Source organism: Anabrus simplex, chromosome 2 (assembly GCF_040414725.1).
Source record: "Anabrus simplex isolate iqAnaSimp1 chromosome 2, ASM4041472v1, whole genome shotgun sequence".
NCBI lineage: Eukaryota > Metazoa > Arthropoda > Insecta > Orthoptera > Tettigoniidae > Anabrus > Anabrus simplex.
Window position 1 is genome coordinate 864725445 of NC_090266.1, and position 22613 is coordinate 864748057.

The window sequence follows — 22613 nt, forward strand, 5'->3', positions numbered from 1 at the left end:
ATGATAAACAACGTCAAGCTACAAAAATGTATGCATTCTTTGTACTTATAGTTCTGCACTATTTACATTACTTAAAAAATGTTTTATTTCATGTGACGGTAAGATATATCTCAATTTCTCTGCTACATGGAAAAGGATAGAATCATGAATATGTTTATGGGCTTAAGAGATGATTACGATCACTACTATCGTCTGATTGCATTGTTCTGTAAATATCTCAAATGCTACAAAATGTAACATACGCAGTTTTTCAATCTTATCAATCTATTTGCCTCTTAGCATTTTTCAATTACCTGGCGTATACTGAAAATCTGAACCTGAAAGCTCCTCTGTTGTCTGAAACCACACTGGTTTTCATCCACCTTACTCTCAACTACTGATCGCGACCTCCCTTCCAAAATGATAGTTAACACATTTGCCTGGTATAGTGATCATTGAAGTACCTTGACAGTTGTTGCAATCCTTCCTGTTCTCTTGCTTATAGATAATTGTAATTACTGCTTTTGTCCAATTAAATGTACTAACATCCCATTATTATCTTATTATTCTATGAAGTGATTTCATCCCTGCTTAGTTGTTCCCAATATCACCAGAAAGATTTCCTTTTATGTTGAGAAGATTTTTGAAATATTCCTTCCACCTGTCCAGTGATTCCCTGGGATCTATCACGAGTTCACCTGACTTACCCAAAACCCTATTTATTCATTTCCTTTTTCCTACAATTCCTAATATTCTTTATTAGGGTCCAGAAATGTTTCCCTGCATCTTGATCTAGCCTTTCCAGGTTATTACTGAAATCTTCCATTGACTTCTTGGATTCAAGAGTTATTCGTCTTGCTCTGTTTCCTTCATCTATGTACAATTCCCTGTCTGTATCAGTCCTTATTTGGAGCCATTTCTGATACCTCTTCCTTTTATTTTTAAAAGCTGGCCTTAATTCATCATTCCACCAATATGTTTCCTTTTTCCCATCTATACACACAGTTGTTCCTAGGCATTCTCTTGCTGTTTCTGCTACAGCATTCCTGTATACCACCCATTCTCTTTCTATATCCTGAACCTGCTTACTATCCATTGTTTGGAACTTTTCACTAATCATAGGTATCCATGTACATCTGCCTAATTTCCTGTTCCTGGAGACTTTTTACCCTATTAATACCAGTTACTTTTTAATTTCTTACCTCTTTTTCGTTATCTCCCCTTACCCAAATATCATTGACTACTAACACATCCAGACATATCCAGATATCACTTTCTCTATCCTAGATCTAGAGATACTTAGTTCATTACTGATCACAGAGTGGTCTGTATCATTGAAAAGTCCCCAGAATACCTGCGCATTCCTAACAGATTTTCTGAATTCGAAGTTGGTAAGTATATTTTCTATTATTGATCTGGTGCCCCTCCCCTCCCATATATAGCAGTGAATAGCCTTATGCTTGAAGAATGTATTCATAACTGCTAATCTCATACTAGCATAGAAGTCCAATAAACGCTTCCCATTCCTATATCTTCCCTAACTTTACCCACTACCTTTTTGTGTCCTTCAGTTCTAATTTCCAAGTCTTGAATTGAAATTGCTTATATGCACTATCATATCCTTGCTGTTGACTCTGACTATGATGTCACTCAGTGCTTCATAAAACTTGTCAACCTCTTTATCTGCACCCTCACATGGTGAATACACTGAGACAATTATTGTCATAATTCCTCCAACTTCTAAATCTAACCAGATCATTTGCTCATTTACATGGCTAACAGAAACTATGTTGTATGCAATAGCCTAATGTAAAGTCCTACCCCACATTCTGCCCCTCCCTTTCGAACACCTGTTAAGAATACTTTATAATTCCTATCTCTTCCTCGTTATTTCCCCTTACCCAAATATCATTGACTACTAACACAAACAGACACATCCTCCTTGCTGACACAGTTCTATTTCCTTTCTTCCATAATTCCCATTAATCTTGTAAGGTCCCCATCAAATTCCATTTCGATCACCAAGTTATTTGCAAGGATCCCTCACCTGTCACTGGAAATGGGACTCCGTTACTCCCATAGGTCTGGCGCTTGCTTAAAATTTTCTGAGCATGCTCATAAATTCTTTTGTGAAGCAGGATGCTATGGTACTTACAGATATTCCCAGTGAGAATATCTCCTCTAACTGGTCAGGGACCACTGGTGGATTGTACAGTCCTATCTGCGGCCTGGTCACAACAAGGGCCATGACTCAAAATATGTCCGAGGTGCCCAATCCCATTCTATAGCAAGTGGTATCCCGACGCTCAGGACCACTTACTAGCCCACTCAACCTTTGCCCACGGTTCATGAAATATGACATGACTACTGTATCCCATACCATGAACTGTAAGTGCCTATAAACAATGCAAAATTGATAGAGAATCTACAAGCATTGTGTAACTGTTATCAAATTTCCCTCACCCTTTCAATTTTACAATTTGCATAATTTATGACACATTATAAAATATCATTCATAAAAACAAGATTCCAGGCTTTTACGAGAGATAACTCACTGCTTGCCGCAGACTTTTCTTCAAAAAAAAATGAAACACAATGTTGTTGACTGGCATATGTGAATTTTGAGGAAGCTGTATAGTTCTGAATTTTTAAATATCATACTTTCTGCTAATGGAAAAAAAAAAATAGTTTTGAAAGAGGTAAATCATTGTTGCTATGGTGTGAATTTTCCTCTTCTTCTGCACTTTGTTCGGTGTTGCTGTCAGATTCTGCTATTTCTAGTTTTCTCACTACTTTTGCCACCAAAAGTTTTTCTCTTCTGCTTCTTATATACGAGGGAATCCCAAAAATAAGGTCTCCTACTTTTTATAAATACAGAACTCTGTTCATGTGGCTGTTGGTCACAATATTGTGAAGAGTGTTTCCCATGCTCGCATATAAACATGCACACACCACGCTGAGGCTCTCAGTCTTGGCTCGGCAGCCATTGAGAATGGAGCTCCTGTTGGATGTTACCGCCAAGTGCGAGATGCGCGCAGTGTTTTTGTTTTGAACGCAAAAGATACTGAACCAATTGAAATCCATTGCCAATTGATGGAAGTGTATGTTGAGTGGTGCATGGATGTCAAAAATGTTTGTAAGTGGTGTAGAGAGTTTGCAGCCGGTCGGACTGAAATTCACTACGAATGAACAAAGGAGCGGGAGAACGTCAATTTCTGTTGAGACAGTCGTGAAGGTTGAGCAAATCATGTGTAAAGAATGGCAGATCACCCAGGATGATCTCTTCACTTTGGTTCCTGAGGTTTCCCAAAGCGCCACTCACAACTTTCTGAATAGCATGGCGGCGAGCTGGTATGACATGGGCATACAAAAACTGTCACAGTGTCTACAAAAATGCATTGACCAAAATGGTGAATATGTAGAAAAATAGCTAAATGTTCAAGCTGTAAAATTATGTAAACCATTGAAAAAATAAACAGGTCTATGTATTTATAAAAAATAGGAGACCTTAGTTTTGGGATTACCTCCATAGAAGAGATAACACACTGACTTGCTGCTTTTCATAACTTAAACGAATTATTATATTCAATAATTAGTGGAGTCCGATTCCTTTCCTAAATGGTCAGCATACTGGCCTTCGGTTCAGAGCGGCCTGGGTTCAATGCTGGCCAGGCCAACGATTTTTGCTGAAGATGGTAAATTCGCCTGCCTTAGGGACTGGGTGTGTGTGTAGATCCTAATACGTATTTCTTCATCAACATACAATGCACCACACTACCAACCACCACAGAAACACACAATAGTGAAGACATTCCTCTGTACAGTGTTGGTGTTAGGGAGGGCATCTGGCCGTAAAACCATGCCAAATAACCTCAGGCGCCAACCCCAACAAATTGAGAAAAGGACCAGGAATAAGAGAGTTCAATAAATACTGGAATAGCAAAGCTACTTTCAGTTGGATTAGTATTCGCTAGACTAAAGCAGTTGTTCACTCTGCAGATGGGACTGGTGTCGTGGAGCTCAACGGAACACACTGTATCATCATGGCTCACGATACCACTTTCTTGGAATTTATCCCTTCTGATACGTGGTTACTGAACTCAGGTAATACAGAAGGAATGTAAAAAAACGTTATATGGTGGATGAAGTTTGTATGTCAGAGAATGTGGAAACTGCTGCAAAATAAATTTATGACATCACAAAAGACCCCACAGCACCTCTCCCAGGTTAGGATGCAGGAATGCATTGCATATAAGTAAACTATTTTGATACAAAATAATACTTTTAGATATCTATGTAACAAAAATGTAAAGAGAAAAAATATTTACTGAGAGAAGTATTAACCTGTTTCCTACAAAGAATGCCATATGCAATATACACAAATACCTTCATTTCCAGTCCTCTACATTTAGTTGGTAACTGTTCAATGACATTATTGCTATCTTCTCACCAATGCTGCCTCGGTTCAAACGTAGGTGAACATATGTGATACATTCAAAATGAAAAACTCTTTCCTCATGATTCAGATTTGAATATAAAACTACATTTAAGACCCACAATTGATGATCAGGAAATCAATTATAATGTGGACAAGTTTGCAATTTTTTGCTTCTATTTCACACATGCAACTACCAATAAGAACAGCTAGGTACCAATTACCAACATGGATAAATTTATCAAACATAACATTGAACTCAACACAGGGGCTATATTCTAGTGGCAGAAACCCTACACATATAAGAAACATGCTAGGTAAGAATAAAGCACTGAAAGAACACACAACAAAAATCATTAGCATTATAATCACCATCACTAAAGCTACATAAAACTATATCACCTTGCCAACGAATATCACTTTCAATACGAAGAGTTCCCTATGGGTTCAGTGTACTTGCCAAGGTATTTCGACTGTACACAGAACATGTCTACAACAACAAAGTAAGCAGTTTTAATTTGTAAACTGTCTATGTGTATACGTATCATTACTATTATATCTAGTAAATGCTCATGTAAGAAAGCTAGCAGGAGCAAAATATATACACTATATGTCTGGGAAATAGTAGCCTCCATGGCTCAGGTGGCAGTGCACCGGCCTCTCGCCTCTGGGTTCCGTGGTTCAAATCCTGGTCACTCCATGTGAGATTTGTGCTGGACAAAGCAGAGGCAGGACAGGTTTTTCTCCGGGTACTCCAGTTTTCCCTGTCATCTTTCATTCCAGCAACACTCTCCACTATCATTTCATTTCATCTGTCATTCATTAATCATAGCCCCAGAAGAGTACGACAGGCTTCGGCAGCTGGCACAATTCCTATCCTCACCGCTAGATGGGGGTCTTCATTCATTCCATTCCTGACCCGGTCAGATGACTGGAAACAGGCTGTGGATTTTTTTTATGTCTGGGAAATAGATGAAGAGCAGCGACTTACCATGTAAAACCACGTGGATAGAGTACACATAAACGAAAAACTAGGGTCCAAAAGTTTCGGTTGTAACCTTTGTCAGTGGAGGATAGAATGACGATGGTTATTGTTGGTAAGTAGATGCCATAAGAAGTGTTGGGAGGTGAGTGTTTCATTACTCTTACATACAAAGGTCATTCATCTGGATTATTGGTGTTGAAAATGATTTTAGAACATAATTTTAAATTAGTAATAGTAAGAGCTGTAAAAGACAGAAGGAGAAGAAATATTCTTAGCCCTCATGAGGATGACTTGGAAGAATGTAGGGCCAAGAAAGGTAGATAGAAAAGGGACAACATAGAGGATCCATACCAAAGGCAATACTAAAATGGTACAATAGGCTAAGCTCAAGAATATTTCAGGATTTCCAAATCTTGATCTCTCCAAATATAAGCCACTGCTGGTTCAGTACTTTAATCACTGCCCAAAGTACAACATAAGAGGAGGCTATGGTAATCATTTTCAATAATGATGGTTAAATTTATCAATCAAGGCACAATCATGAAATAAGCAGAATAATAGTATTAAGAAGAGAGCAGGACAATTCTAGATATCTACAAGGGAAATCCTTAAAACGGAATGCTCTAAACCTCAAGAAAACATGCTTAGAATACAAATAATTGGTCATCACATTAACAGTGGTCTGATTGTTTCCCCACACAAAATGGTGCATTTTACCTCAGGAGACATCTGAATAATCATCTGTGCAAGTCCTAAGAGAGGAAATTGGATACCAGTAATGCAAGGAAATATAACATCATTATAATATGAGCAAAATCACACATGATTCAATGCCATGAGTATATTGTTACATTTTCCATTAACAGTGTCACAGCCAGGCTGAGTGGCTCAGACAGTTGAGGCGCTGGCCTTCTGACCCTAACTTGGCAGGTTCAATTCTCGCTCAGTCTGGTGGTATTTGAAGGTGTTCAAATACATCAGCCTCATGTTAGTAGATTTACTTGCACGTTAAAGAACTCCTGTGGAACAAAATTCTGGTACCTCGGCTTCTCCAAAAACCGTAAAAGTAGTTTGTGGGACGTAAACCCAATAACATTATTATTATTATTATTATTATTATTATTATTATTATTATTATTATTATTATTATTATTATTATTATTATTATTATTATTATTATTATTATTGACAGTATCACACCCCCTCTGCTTAAAGTAATTACAATATGTAAAACATATTTACTCAACTGACCTAATACGTCTATTTTCAAACAATAGTATGGGTATGTCAATGTCATGAACTGCCTTCTGGAAGGATATTAGAAAGAGGCTAATACTTTTATGCAGAAAATTTATTGTGTATCGCAAAGTGAATTCTAATAATGAAATTCTGATCATGTGATTTTATGTGTGGTTTTCCACATAGTAGCCTTACAAAATCAGTGATCCTTGTTTATTTGTTGATGCTTTTTATTTAAAGGGGTCATTGGCCCAAATCAGCAATCCTTCCCATATCTAGCTTATATTGCCAAAAGAAGTACACATCAAGAGGCTGGCAATATTTTGTTTCTTTTGGTGGTAATATCTCAAGTATAACATCTTTGTTCAGAAAACTTGCATCTAAAAGGTACAATCTGTATGACCTGACCAGGAATCACACAGAAATAGGCTCTGTTCTCTCATGTACTCACCAAGGACTAAAGTTAAAAAAATGTTCAAATGCTCTTCTGTCAATTTTTCGCTTTTGCTTGCCTGCACGTGAATGTTTCATGGACATATTGCTTTAAGTTTCTTTGAAATATTTATGCAGAAAGTGCCTTGTCTCATTTGAAAACAGATATACACCCTGCTAGCTAATCTGCCCCCCATGTCACATCAATTGTATAGCTGCATGTAGAGCTATGTACAGACTGTAACATTTAAACTGTAATTTTCTCTCCTCTGTGAGATAGTGTTGACATTGAAGATACTTCATCATGAAAGTAACTTTAGTCACTGTTTCAAACATGCCCTATGTCCACACTCCCCTCTGTTATAAATCTGTTCACTTTTTCTGCAAACTCTTGTGCCTTACAATATATATTATTATCTTATATGTTCTTATGTGTGATGAATGTAGTAATAAACCTGGATCAAATGTGAAATTCAGCCTTAATATTGTCAATAGAAATAAGTGAAGCTTTGAAATTGTCCAGACCAATCATTTTAGATGCTTTTAGTTCCCACATTTTCAGATGCCAATAGTGTACTGGAGATCCATACAACCTTTACCTCTTTATCTATCAAATTGCAACATAACATGCTCTTTTAATGTTTGTAATTGTGACCATGTGTTTCCCTTGAAGAGAGTACCTTCTTGTTGTTTTCTAGTAGCAAAATTTATAATTAACCTGCAATTTGATTTAATTCTAATTCACTTATAGCACATGATTAGTTTGCTATAGGAGTTGAAGCCATGTTTTTAATAGTCTTCATAAATGTTCTCCAGAATCTTCTAATACAATGGAGCTCAACATTTTGGGTGGAGATAGGTCATACTCACTTTGACTTGATGATTCCTGTTGCCCTGGAAATTTAAGTGTAGTATGGCTTGAACAGCCTCCTTCAAGGTAGAGGCTATTCCTCCCCTTCAACATCAATATATATATACCCAGTATAATGTCATGCATTTCTGTATCATCGCCATAATATTTCTGCATTATTATGCTATATAGCATATTCACAAGCTCTATATCCTTGACTCTGCTCGAGTTTCCATACTCAGCACATCGCAAATTTGTATATAATATTCTGACAATATTCGTGGATTAATTCTCCTGATGATGACAATGTACACAGTTTAGACTCCAACCTGCAACTGAATACTCCAAGAGATGCACTTGTACTGGAGCTGTACTTTGCAGTGAAGATACAACATGCCACCATCTAATTGCACTTGCAGACAACTGCTGAGTTTTGCATGGAAACGTCACAAACCTCTGTTTTTGTGCTGAACGATCTATATTCTGAGCATGTTTTTGTGCAGTTCAGAGTCTTTGAGGTCAAGGGTATCCCTTGTAGAAATATTTGAAGGTAAGGATGGTATTCAGAGAAATGTTTAAGAACCATGAGTGAACAATTGTGGGTTTATTAGTGCTATTCAGGAGGTTAAAAAACAAAGTTATTTATATGCTTTATTGAACTGACTTAAGTTCACTATCTAGTTTGTCTACAATACATAGTTTGAGCATTTTCTAAAATGAATATGGTCATCCTTGGAAAGTGACTCCCAAGACAGAAACATTTGAAGTACTAGTATAATTATGTCTATTATCAACATCCTTGGTTAAAAAATCATTTTGCCAGGCTGAGTGGCTCAGACAGCTGTGGCACTGGCCTTCTGACCCCAACTTGGCAGGTTTGATCCTGGCTCAGTCCTGTGGTATTTGAAGGTGCTCAAATACGTCAGCCGTGTCAGTAGATTTACTGGAACGTAAAAGAACTCCTACAGGACTAAATTCTGGCACCTCGGTGTCTCCGAAAACTGTAAAAGAGTAGTTAGTGGGATGAAAACACAAATAACATTATTATTATAAAAAATCATCTTTGGATGATCAGGTTTTATAGGGTCTGGGATTTTAATTATGTCTCTCCATTGAGAATTTTGGAACTTCGGGATACTGTGTATGTTTATATTTCATATAATTCTAGTATGTTAAGGATACCAGTATATACTTTTGGATTGATGAGAATTTTCATACTTGTTTTGAAGTTTGTGTTCATGACCTGTATCCAGTAAATGGTTTCATAGGCATATCCTATATTTTGCATCATTGTTTTAAATTAATTTGTAACTGTTAGGTTCTTCAGTCTGCTGAAACTAATTAACTGAGTTGAAACTATAAAGAGGTGGCTTCAGATAACAACAAAAAAATAAGATCTAAATTGTTCAGTGTTACAAGTTTAAAAATGGCCAGTATAACTAATATCAATTTTTGAGCCACTCACTGCACTTTACCTCCTACACACCAAGAAAAGTCATAGATGCCTGTATGGTGGATACTCTTTCTGGGTTCAAGTCTGCTTGTGTTCTGTTCGTTGTTCTAAATACTATTTTCTATATAAACTTCCTGGATTTTGATCAAGTTCTTGTATGTATGCTCTGAAATACATTAGTATTACAAATGTCTCTGTTCGTGGGAGCCTCCGTGCCTCAGGCCACAGTGCGCCGGCCTCTCATGCTGGATTCCGTGGTTTAAATCCCGGTCACTCTGTGTGAGACTTGTGCTAGACAAAGCGGAGGCAGGACAGGTTTTTCTCCGGGTATGCCGGTTTACCCTGTCATAATGCATTCCAGCAACACTCTCCATTATCATTTAATTTCATCTGTCATTCAATATTCATTGCCCCAGAGGAGTACGACAGACTTCAGGAACAGGCACAGTTCCTATCCTCGCCGCTAGATGGGGGCTTCATTCATCCCATTCCTGACCCGGTCGAATGACTGGGAACAGGCTGTGGATTTTCATTTCTCTGTTCTTACTTTAGGATATGTTGGAAGTTTTGTTGTTATAACCATTAATAACCGCTAAATACCTTATGGAGTGCAGTTTTTCATAGCAATCTTCTGATGAATGTGTTGTATTGTGGAATCTGTGTTACACAAATGGGAATGCAGATTTTCTGTGTTATATTCAGCAGATTGAAGAGTTTTATACCAAGGTGTTGTCAATAGTGGGCTTCTGGTAAGTCCAGAATTTTGTTACCAATTGCTGACTTATGTCATGTCCGGGAATCTTTTTGTTTATGAAGCCAAACCACAATAGATGGCACTGCAAAAGGTCAGTGTTTAGTCACCCAGTTTTAGTGACATAATTGCAAATATAGAAGAAATGTAATTACAATAAAAAATAATTATTGTAATTTATTATTCACTTACTGTAGTCTAAAGTAGTTATAAACTGTAATCAGTATTTGTCTAAGAGCCAGAAACTGCCTCGGTACTTAGTGTCCATTTGTGCCACCAAGCGAGTGGCCGTGTGGTTTGGGTCAAGTAGCTGTCAGCTTGCATTTGGAAGATAATGGGTTCGAACTGCACTGTTGGCAGCCCTGAAGATGGTTTTCTGCAGTTTACCATTTTCAAACCAGGCAGGCTGTACCTTAATTAAGGCCATGGTCACTTTCATTTTGCTCCTAGCCCTTTCCTATTCCATCATCGCCATAAGACCTGTCTGTGTTGGTGCGATGTAAAGAAAATTGAAGGAAAAAAAAAAGAAAAATTCCACTTGTACCTTCATCTACTAGTTGATTTGGAGGTCTGTATTCAATCCCCTCCCCTGGTGAAGTTTTATTCCTTGACTGGTGCTCTCATACCAGTCTTAAGCAACGTACAGATTTAGCAACACCGCCTCGCAAAGCCCACTTGAATTCGCCTGCGAAGTGATCTGATTGGCTAACTTCAGCACCTGATAAAATGTCAACAGCATGAGATATCGAATTATTTCTTTCAGATTATTTATCAGCATGACCAATACTCTAACGCTCATATACCTGTTTCATGTCGTTTCCAACCAACCTGTATATATAAAATAAGAGTTTTGTCTGTACATTATTCAGAATTTAAAAATAATGATATTTCTGTATCGGTCGTGTCCACAGTAACAAGGAAATGCACGTTTTAATTTTCCATCATGTCTGTCTGTCTGTCTGTCTGTCTGTCTGTCTGCCTGTCTGTCACGAGAAAATGGCTGAAGAGAATTTAAAGAAAATTGGTATGTAAAATCGGGGAATGAGGCATTACAATCTAGGCTGTAAATAATTATTTTCTTGCTGAGTGAAATGGTAGTTTAGGGGAAGGCCTAAAATATAATTCTATGTTATTAGTGATCCTATCGATAAATCATCATCATCATCTGTTTACCCTCCAGGTTCGGCTTTTCCCTCGGACTCAGCGAGGGATCCCACCTCTACCGTCTCAAGGGCAGTGTCCTCGAGCTTCAGACTCTTGGTCGGGGGATACAACTGGGGAGAATGACCAGTACCTCGCCCAGGCGGCCTCACCTGCTATGCTGAACAGGGGCCTTGTGGAGGGATGGGAAGATTGGAAGGGATAGACAAGGAAGAGGGAAGTAAGCGGCCGTGGCCTTAAGTTAGGTGCCATCCCGGCATTCGCCTGGAAGAGAAGTGGGAAACCACGGAAAACCACTTCGAGGATGGCTGAGGTGGGAATCGAACCCAACTCTACTCAGTTGACCTCCCGAGGCTGAGTGGACCCCGTTCCAGCCCTCGTACCACTTTTCAAATTTTCGTGGCAGAGCCGGGAATCGAACCCGGACCTCCGGGGGTGGCAGCTAATCACGCTAACCACTACACCACAGAGGCGGACCTATCGATAAATACTATATAATAATTTTTGTTGCGAAGTCACCACTGAAGCACGAGAAAATAAGTGAACAGAATTTAATGAAAATCAGTATGCAAAGTCAGGAAATAAGGCACTTCAGTCTAGGCTGTAAATAATTGTATTCACACTGGATAAAATGGTAGTTTAGGGGAAGGCGCCTAAAATTTACTTTTAAATACCTACGTTATTGGTCTCATCAAAAAGTACTACATAACTGAAGTCATAGAGAATACAATCTTATGTCATGCAGTTTTACTGTACAGACTATGATAATAGAACTGATGAATTTTATACTTTTCTTGCTTATTCCACATTAACGCCAAGCATTGCTAACATGTAAATATTGTTCTATCGTGTTAACCAGCAGTGGTTCATGTCATGATTGTCTTAGGATGTGAAACTGCGTGGTCATCAGTCCTATTCGACAAGGACAATTGTGAAGATAATTATAAAAAATGAGAGAAAAACGTGAAGGAATGATCGCTCGAAGAATAAGACAAGTGGGAGTCATGAAAGAAGGAAGGACTCCATTTACATTAGATGCCCTAATATCACACAGTTGGAAAAAACTAAATGTGAATGACTACAATATTGAAAGCTCATGAAAGTGATCAACAATAACATTACATTGACCATTGTTGTGATGTGATTTGTCTCTTCTGCTGCCACTCATCTTCAATAGATGGGATTACTGTTGCATCCCAAGTAAAGCAGCATGCCTGAATATTGATGGAAAGTAGCTAGGGAGTTAAGTGTTTTGGCACATGTTATATTTCGTCCTGTCAGCAGAAGGTACCACACAGCTAGTTTACTAATACATTAAGGAATCCCTTTTCAGGGTAAAAATCTGGAATTACATTGATGAATCTCATGTAGTAAATATGGGTTGAAAGGATGTGAAACACATTGTATGTGAACATACACTTAAAGGATAATATGTTCATATTTCTCAAGATGCCACTGACCAAAGTCTTCTTCTTCTTTTTCTACCGCTTTTCCCACACCTGTGGGGTCGCGGGTGCGAACTGTGTCGCACATATGGATTTGGCCCTGTTTTACGGCCAGATGCCCTTCCTGACGCCAACCCTATCTATCTATCTATCACTATTGCGTGTTTCTGTGGTGGTTGGTAGTGTAGTGTGTTGTCTGAATGTGAAGAGGAAAATGTTGGGACAAACACAAACACCCAGTCTGCAGGCCAGAAGAATTAATCAGACGCGATTAAAATCCACTGCCCGGCCGGGAATCGAGCCCGGGACCCTCTGAACCAAAGGCCTCAACGCTGACCATTCGGCCAATTAGTCGGATAAGCCACTGACCAAAAGAAACAAATTTACAGAAGTGGGTCTGAAACCAAGAAGATCTGTTCAGTCTTTATGACTTGGGCCATATCATAGGAGACATCGATTCACATTCGCTCAGGACTGCCACCTCATCACTGGCACAGCTGCCTGGCTTCTTGACTGAATAGTCAGCATAGTCGCCTTCGGTTGAGAGGGCCTCAGGTTCGATTCCTGGCCGGGTCGGAGATTTTAACCTTAAATGTTCACTTCTTCTGGCTCGAGGACTGGGTGATTGTACTGTCACCAACATTCTTGAAACTCGCACACCACACACAATACTATCCTCCACAACAGTAACATGTAGTTTCCCATACACAGCAGATGTGGCCCACCCTCGTTGAAGGGTCTGCCTTACAAGGGCAGGCACACAAAATTATAATTGTTATAGGGTCACCACTTTTAATAGCAGAATGGGCTTTAATGTCAATGTCAACAGGTACATCTGTGATATTTTGTGATACCAACTGCAGTGATTATGGATTAAGAGTATGTTACAAGACATGACAGAGCAGAAGGATACTAGGAATGTTCTCCAGAAGCTCTATATCTGGAATGTGGATTAGCCTGCAATGTTCCCTGACAGACAAGGTTTGTATGAACATAGATCTGAATTTGGTCCACAGTGGTGCCCCAACTTCTCTGAAGATTTTTAGTGTCAAGTAAATTAAAATAAATGAGTGGCTTGGGATATTTTAGCCTTCTGTGACAACAGTAACACAAAGTTTTAATTAATTTGCAATAGTTTGTTCTATCTACTGAATCAGAATATTTATACTGTACCATATATTAAAATAGTGTATCTCTAATTTTTAGCTTATAGCATAATAGTTTCATTGCTTTTACATAAAGGGAACATTTACTAGACAAGACATGAATACGCAGACGTCAGCATTATCATGGAAGTTCTCTAATTTCAGATGTAAAGGACATAATTTTAACATTTATAGAACAAAACAAAAAACACATACTCTCTCTTAAACATACTATGTATTATGTTGAAGTACTAACATTTTCAATGAACAGACTCTTATCAACATGCTGGTAATAATAATACAAGACATCAAATGTTTATGTCAAAGAGTCAATTGCAGAGGAGTCTTCACATGGTAGAATATCTTCCAATGAGGCAATTTGAAAAAAAAAAGTAGTTAATTCAGTTTAATTCTTTGTGAAGAAAGCTGTGAAAAAAATATTTGGTTTCACCAGTAACAGATTTTTACTTACCATAAATCTTGCTCTGTGTAACCACCTCCAGTTTATGCCAAGAAATCTGCTCTTTCCCAGCATTTCTCAATACTGTCCGTAACGAATCTCTTCTTTGCACTGAATTCTTTGAGTGATTTCCCAATGAAACCCTCTTCATAATTTTTCTATTATGCCGTGATGGAAATGTTGGATACTGGACATTCTCAGTTTGAGTATCTGGAGGGAAAAAAATCAAGTAACATGAGCGTGACTACTCAAAACTTCAACTCAAGTGTCTGTTGATAGAATAATACCTAAGTATTGTTGTGTAGACAACAGAAATAAGGTATCAGTATGTACTTTATTTTAGCCTGAAATAATAAAGTTACTGTGACTGTTAAATTAACATTTAGGGTATCAATCAAGTTGGCTGTGCGGTTAAAATCATGTAGCTGTGAACTTTTATTCAGGAGATGGTGGGTATGAATCCCTCCATCGGCAGCCCTGTGGATGGTTTTCTGTAGTTTCCCATTTTCACAGCAGACAAACGCTGGGACTGTACCTTAAGGCAACAATTGCTACATCCGCAATTCTAGCACCTTCACATCTGTGCGTCACAGGAAAACCTTCGAAGTGTTACTGTGACATTAAGCCGCTAGTAAAAGAAAAATTACAGGGTTATATGAAAGGTCGTCATTTAGAAGCTACGTGTATACATGACAAAAGAATTTTTTTGCTATTTGCTTTACGTCGCACCGACACAGATAGGTTTTATGACGATGATGAGACAGGAAAGGCCTAGGAATGGGAAAGAAGCGGCTGTGGCCTTAATTAAGGTACAGCCCCGGCATTTTCCTGGTGTGAAAATGGGAAACCACGGAAAACCATCTTCAGGACTGCCGACAGTGGGATTCGAACCCACTATCTCCCGATTACTGGATACTGGCCGCAATTAAGAGACTGCAGCTATCGAGCTCGGTGAGGAACATTTTACTCACCTAAATGAAGTCCTACTGCACCTCAGGAAAGAAGGGCTGACTTAAAATGATGTAAGATATAGTTCGCTAAGCCGAGCATGTCCTTGGGGCACATAGTTTCGTTTCTCCTAGATAAATATCTGTTGACCATTCTAGGACTCAGGTGATCCGTGATTTCATGCCTGCTAAGGATGTCTAGGATGTGATCCGATTCATCGGGATGATAAATTTATTTCGCAAATATATACACAAATTCGCTAATAGTGCTGCTCCTATTAATCTGCTGCGTTATACAGGTATCAAATGTGTGTGGAGTCTTCCCAACAAGCTGCTTCGGAAGACCTGGAGTTGGTGTTTTGTAACGCGCCAGTCCTGGTCATAACTGATTTTTTTCCAGGAAATTTATAGTTCAAAGAGGTGTGTCTTCATCTGCCGTCACTGCTCTCTTATTACAAGACTCTGATGTAGATAGGCGACCTGTCGGATACTCTTTTAGAACGCTTTATCCTCAGAAAGCGAAATACTGAAGTTATGAACTAGAGTCTTACAGTTCTTTTTGCCATGGAAAAATTTCGTATATATCTGGAGCATGTCAAATTTGAATTAGAAACTGATAATCAGGATTTAATTTGGGTTTAGGTAAGCTCCGTCGTACTGGTCGCCGAGCTCGCTGGGCTATTCGCAGTTTTGGATTCCAGTCTGACGAGCGACATATTCTGGGTACAGAGAATGTGGTCGCTGATATCTTCAATAGAATGTTTTCAGATAGTAATTCCAGTAATTGCAATCTTGTCCCTTCTAAATTATCTAACCCTCCGTTTTCTTTTGAATCTGTAGTTTATGCCATTCTCTCGAATGCTCCGTTGTTACACCATGACATTGCTAAGCGACAAAGAGAGCGCCTGTGCTTGGACCTATTATTTATAATCTTTCTTCTGGTGAGATTGTTGCCCCGTATGTTTTGAGAAATGGTGTTCTGTTTTCCCTCCCGTGAAGACCAGAATATGAAAATAGTTATCCCCGCTGTCTTAGCACCCAAGATTTTCGGATATTATCATGAAAATCCCCTTGAAGGTCATCTAGGAGTTTTCAAGACACGGGAGAAAATTAGGGAATTTTTCACCTGGAAATCTATGGACGGAGTGACGATGGCATAGGGAAGTTCGAGGCATGGGAAGGAAGCGACTATGGCCTTGATTAAGGTACATCCCAATTTGGCTGGTGTGCAAATGTGAAACCACGGAAAACCATCTTCAGGGTTGCCGACAGTGCGGTTCGAACCCACTATTTCCCCAATGCAATCTCTTAGCTACGTGACGCAAACCACGCAGCCACCAGCTCAGTACTAAATTTCGTACCAATTCCACAGAATTCAGGCCGCAGTGATAAGGAGGTAATCATAGAACAGAAAATAAATTTTCTTTTTGTGTTCCTATCTACCGTGTATACAGGGTGATGTTTGTTTTACACATTCTACCAGCTCTCTCTCTGTTACGCCACCTGACCCTGTACTATTATTGTCTTTCAACTATAAGTGTAAGAGAGGGCCGTGAGCCCTAACATCGCCACGAATGTAAGTCAGGAATAAATAAATAAATAAATAAATAAATAAATAAATAAATAAAATAGATTTTCTCTGCAATAAGTGGTGTACTGTATGATAGGATGCATTGTCAAGGAAAATAATGCAGCCAAGGTGAATAAGAACGAGTCGATTCTGTAACCACCATTACTCCCAAAGACTGTCATCTTAAAATTAAACAAAGGTATTTCTTAAAGTGCCCCTGTACGGCGTCTTTTCAGTAAATGCTAAAATGTACTTTGCCCCTTAAGATATCTAGGATTAGCGATGAGAATTTTAAGAAAAAAAGTTATTTTTTGCAAAGTAAATAGAGAATAATTTCAAACGCTAAAAGTCATTAATTAAAATAGAAATGATGGGGAGAAGATCATTTCGAAAATGTTAAGGTCACATTTAGTCTCACCTAGTGATGATAGCCAGCTAATATTATGCTAAAACAAACACACAAAATTAAGTAAAATATTCCTTTTCCTTGCAAACTTATTTTTCCCTTGGGGCTGGAATAATATAAATAAGTGATTACCTGAAGACTAAAATTCTTTAAAGTAACTGTAATTATAATTTTAATGATTACTTTTTAAACAATAATTTGTAACCGTTATTGAGTAAAATATTTCTCAAATAACTGTATCGAGCCCAATAACTTTTTTCTTGTACTTTTCTCATCACTGCTTGTATTCCAAGAATGTCTGTTCATATAGAAAGTGTCTTCCTTGTTTTCATGATAATTTAGCCTTTTGGACTTGGATTCTAGGCGCCTCATATATCAATATGAAAAAGTAAGATACATAATAATTAAAAACGAAAGGCATTTATAATTAGTATGTCCATATAATATTTAATGTAGAATGATATCCAAAGGGTTTAACCACAACGTCAACACTATTACGTACTCATGAAGGAGTAAAGTCGCTTGGTAAAAATAGTGACAGCTGACAGCCAAACAGCTCGATCAGCCACAGACTTGGCCTTCAAGTGGAATCTCTGGTCTGATGAGTGACACCGGACTGCAAATTCAAGCTGGGGTAAGCCTTGAGGATCTCCATCCCCAGGGTGTTCTTGTACCACAGCATCACGTAATGGTAGCGCAGCAATTTCTCGATCAGGTTCATCTCTCTCCCTGTAACACAAAATAATTTGGTAATGATAAAATTAAATCATGACTTTCAAGTTTCAGAGTACATTAACATATTATTGCATACATTTGTGAGCATTTTAATTTCAACATAATCGAAATTGAAATGCTCATTACAACGTTTGTATAGTAAATAATAATACTAACGAGGAATCTTTCCTACTTCGAGGTCGGGAAAGCACAATGCCGTTGACGATAGGAACATAATCTATAGGAGATAGGAGTTACATTATTAACAATGTGACCATCATCAGAGTTCACAAAATGATCAAAACTGGCTTTTAACTACCACCATGAGCAGCAAATAAAGAACGAATCACTGAACTGATCACAAAAGTGCACTCAACCTAAATCAAAAGCTAACTGCTTCGGTGTGGTCAACTATTTAGAACAATCAGATATGCAACCACTACTGAATAACCTCACTATACAATGTCAAGAATGCGATGCTTTTAACGTTGTGTGATCTACAACATTGTACATCCTCGACCTCGAAGTGGGACATTTTTTTTCGAGAATATGTTTACAGTCTTCTTCTTCCTCTTCTTCTACCGCTTTTCCCACATCTGTGGGGTCACGGGTGCGAACTGTGTCACATATGTGGATCTGACCCTGTTTTACGGATATCCTTCCTGAGACCAACCCTATATCTCGAGGGATGTAATTACTATTGTATGTTTCTGTGGTGGTTGGTAGTGTAGTGTGTTGTCTGAATATGAAGAGGGAAGTGTTGGGATAAACACAAACACCCAGTCCCCGGGACAGAAGAATTAATCAGACGCAATTAAAATCACCGACCCGACCGGGAATCGAACCAGGGACCCTCTGAACGGAAGTCCTCAACGCAGACATTCAGCCAATAAGTCGGACAATATGTTAACAGTATCAAAGTGATTTTTTTTAAGGGATGAATAAAGAACTCTATGTTGTAGATAATATACACAGACGGCTATTTATTTATTTATTTTCTTATTTATTTATTATTTATTTTTTAATTTATTTATTTCCAGTCCGCCGCTGTGGTGTAGTGGTTAGCGTGATTAGCTGCCACCCCTGGAGGCCCGGGTTCGATTCCCGGCTCTGCCACGAAATTTGAAAAGTGGTATGAGGGCTGGAACGTGGTCCACTCAGCCTCGGGAGGTCAACTGAGTAGAGGTGGGTTCGATTCCCACCTCAGCCAACCTGGAAGTGGTTTTCCGTGGTTTCCCACTTCTCCTCCAGGCGAATGCCGGGATGGTACCTAACATAAGGCCACGGCCGCTTCCTTCCTTCCTCCTTGCCTATCCCTTCCAATTTTCCCATCCCTCCACAAGGCCCCTGTTCAGCATAGCAGGTGAGGCCACCTGGGCGAGGTACTGGTCATTCTCCCCAGTTGTATCCCCGCCCAAGAGTCTGAAGATCCAGGACACTGCCCTTGAGGCGGTAGAGGTGGGATCCCTCGCTGTGTCCGAGGGTAAAGCCGGCCCTGGAGGGTAAACAGATGATGATGATGATGATGATTTATTTCCAAGTGGTTAAACGTCGTACTAACACATGTAAGATTTACGGCGACGCGAGGATGGGAAAGGGCTAGGATAGGAAAGTTAGCGGCCGCGGCCGTAATTATGGTACAGCCTGAGATGCCTGGTTTGAAAATAGGAAACTACGGAAAATAATTTCATGGCTACCGACGGTGAGAACTCACCATCTTCAGAATGCAAGCTCACAGCTACGGGCCCCTAAACACGCGGCCAACTCGCTCAGTGACTTATTTACCGAACATTGTCTGGATGAGAAAAATTATAGTTATTAGGAAAATTGTTAAATGGATATAAAGAACAACCGAAATTTTAAGAAATAGGAATTATTTTACATGTTTTAAATAATACTAGCTGAAGACAAGTCATTGACGGGATAATAACTTGGGATGTGCATGATTATACTTCTGTCCACCTCTCATGTTTTTCCCCAGATTCTGAGGCGTATAAGTATCAGTGGCTTGTCGTGACATACTCGTTTCCTTGCTCTCTGTGGCCCTTTGCAATTTAATATTGTTTTGTGTTATTGCTGATCTGTATTTGATCTCTTTCTTCCGATATAGAAGAAAGCCAAGTATCGGGTTCCGATATTATAGGCCTTCATATCGAGTTTTCTTTTAACTGTGATACTGAGGCATCCTATATAAAGGAAGTCTTCCTTCCTCTTTCATTACGTTCCTTCACGACTTTTCCTCATTTCGATACTTATTGTCCTTGCAGTTGACGGGACAACCATATAGCACGTGCAAAGTTATCTAACTCCCCAACTAATTTCCGCCAAAATTGAAGCATGCTGTTTAACTCGGGACGCAGCAATAATCCCATCCATCGGAAATGAGTGACAGCAGAAGAGACAAAATACATAACAACAACGATCAAGGTAATGTTATTGTTGATCAGTTTTTATGAACTTTTGTACCACCTTTTTTTATTACTCTCTCTCTCTCTTGTCTTATTCTTCAAGCGACCCTTCCTTTACGTTTTTTACTCAATTTTTATAATCATCTTCACAATTTTCCTTGTCGATATGGACAGATGACCATGCAGTTTTACACCTCTAGACAATCATGACAAAAACCATCGCCAGTTAACATGATTGAACAATTATTTCTATGTTAGCAATGCTCGGCGTTAATATGGACTAAGCAACGAAAGTATAAATTCATGAAATCTCTTATCATAGCCGGTATGGCAGAACTGTATAAGATGTAAATGATCGGTAATTTTATTCTCTAAAACTTTTGTTATGCAGTATTTTTCGATAGGACCAATAACATAGGTATTAAAACATTACATTTTGGGCACCTTCCCCTAAACTACCATTTCATCAAGCGTGAATAAAATTATTTATAACCTAGACCGTAGTGCTTTATTCCCTGACTCTACAAACCTATTTTCATTAAATTCCGTTCACCCATCTTCTCGTGGTTGAACCGAACCCCTCCCTTTTTGATAATATCAGACATATTATGATACGCACAACGGGAGAATCGAGGCGTGGACCTCGACTAGGAAAGGCTAATGACACAGCCCCGAACTGGAAATGTCCCTCATTTCAATGCAGTAAGGGATAAACGGCAGGGCATACATGCATACGATGGCAAAGTATTTTACAATGCAGTGCACCAAAATAAATCAATCGGAGACCCAGCCACGACAGTGCACGGCCTCACGTCGCAAATCAAGTCATGAAATTTCTGGCTCGATTCAACATTACCTGTGTATTGCATCCACCTTATATCCCTGATCATGCACCCTGTGATTAATTTTTATTCCGATCACTAAAGGCATCACTTAAGGGCATTCGATTTGAGAACTCTGAAGCGGTGCTCAAGAAGAGTGAGGCGATTCTCAAGGACCTGACAGAAAATAGTCTGCAGCATGTGTTCAAGGACTGGCAGAGACGCTAGCAAAATTGCATTGAGGTAGGAGGGGACTACTTTGAAAAAGATCATGTAAACATTGAAATGGAGTAATAAACATCTGTGAAAAAACTGTCTAAGTCTTTGTTGATCAGCCTTCGTATATGTAAAATAGGAGTTTTGTCCGTACATTGCTCACAATTTAAAGGGAATGGTATTTCTGTATCGGTCGTGTCCACAGTAACAAGGAAATTATCCGGGAGATAGTGAGTTCGAATCCCACTGTCGGCGACCCTGAAGATGGTTTTCCGTGGTTTCCCATATTCACACCAGGCAAATGCTGGGGCTGTACCCTAATTAAGGCCACGGCCGGTTCCTCCTAACTCCTAGCCCTTTCCTGTCCCATCGTCGCCATGAGACCTATCTGTGTCGGTGCGACGTAAAGCAACTAGAAAAAAAATGCAAGCATACAGTCGTCGTCTTGTAGAACCCCGACCATTCCAAACGTACCAGGTGTCTGTTGGATTCGTAGGCAGCCGACTTGCATACGTTTGTATCTTTTGCAGTGTGCAACAAAGCCCGCTCTTCGAAAGCAACAGTTCGGACCCTAACCTGTCTGCCACTTCACTCTGTTTTTTGAAAAGATCCTGTGTATCGTAGTCGTTCGAGTAATGGCTGAAATGTTTTCTTGCCTGCAATGTGCCAAATAAGAAAACGATTCGCATACGGGCAGACCACGTTGCTTCATTGGCGTTATATTCGGCAGTTCCATCATCAAATGCATATCTGTCATTTCCAGGTTCCATACAACACCGTAGCAACTGCTCTTGTTAAGTCTAACCCACTGCACCTACTCAACAGTTCATGTGATTGGCTGGACGTGCACATGAGGTGGTACAAGTCCAAATAGAGCCTGTTTCAGTAAACCTCATCTTTCCATTACTTGCCAAGCTCCAGCAACATGAGCACCTGACGATAACTCGGAAACGAGATACAATGGGACCTTTCTATTCGATGCTCCACCATGTGCTGTTGATCATATCCATCATTCACTCATACCCATACTCGTACTTCAGGCATCATTTAAAAATATATTTTCCTTTATGTAATTAATATTCTAAATTACCACACACAAGGTTTCAACTTACGTGGTATTTTGCTAATATCTACGCGACTCTGTTGAGGTTGGTGTGATTTTGTTTTTGTTATGTATAATAATAATAATAATAATA

General features: G+C 39.1%; 1 protein-coding gene across 1 annotated transcript in view; it reads right to left on the reverse strand.

The window, feature by feature from the left end:
- The window catches only part of LOC136863719 (uncharacterized), a 464789-nt gene that overhangs the window by 286241 nt on the left and 155935 nt on the right, over nt 1-22613 (reverse strand). The window contains exons 2-3 of the mRNA XM_067140077.2: nt 17761-17987; nt 14348-14545 (exon numbers count right to left, since the gene is read on the reverse strand). Coding sequence (XP_066996178.2) covers nt 14348-14545; nt 17761-17987 — 425 coding nt within the window. The remainder of the gene's footprint in view (nt 1-14347; nt 14546-17760; nt 17988-22613) is intronic.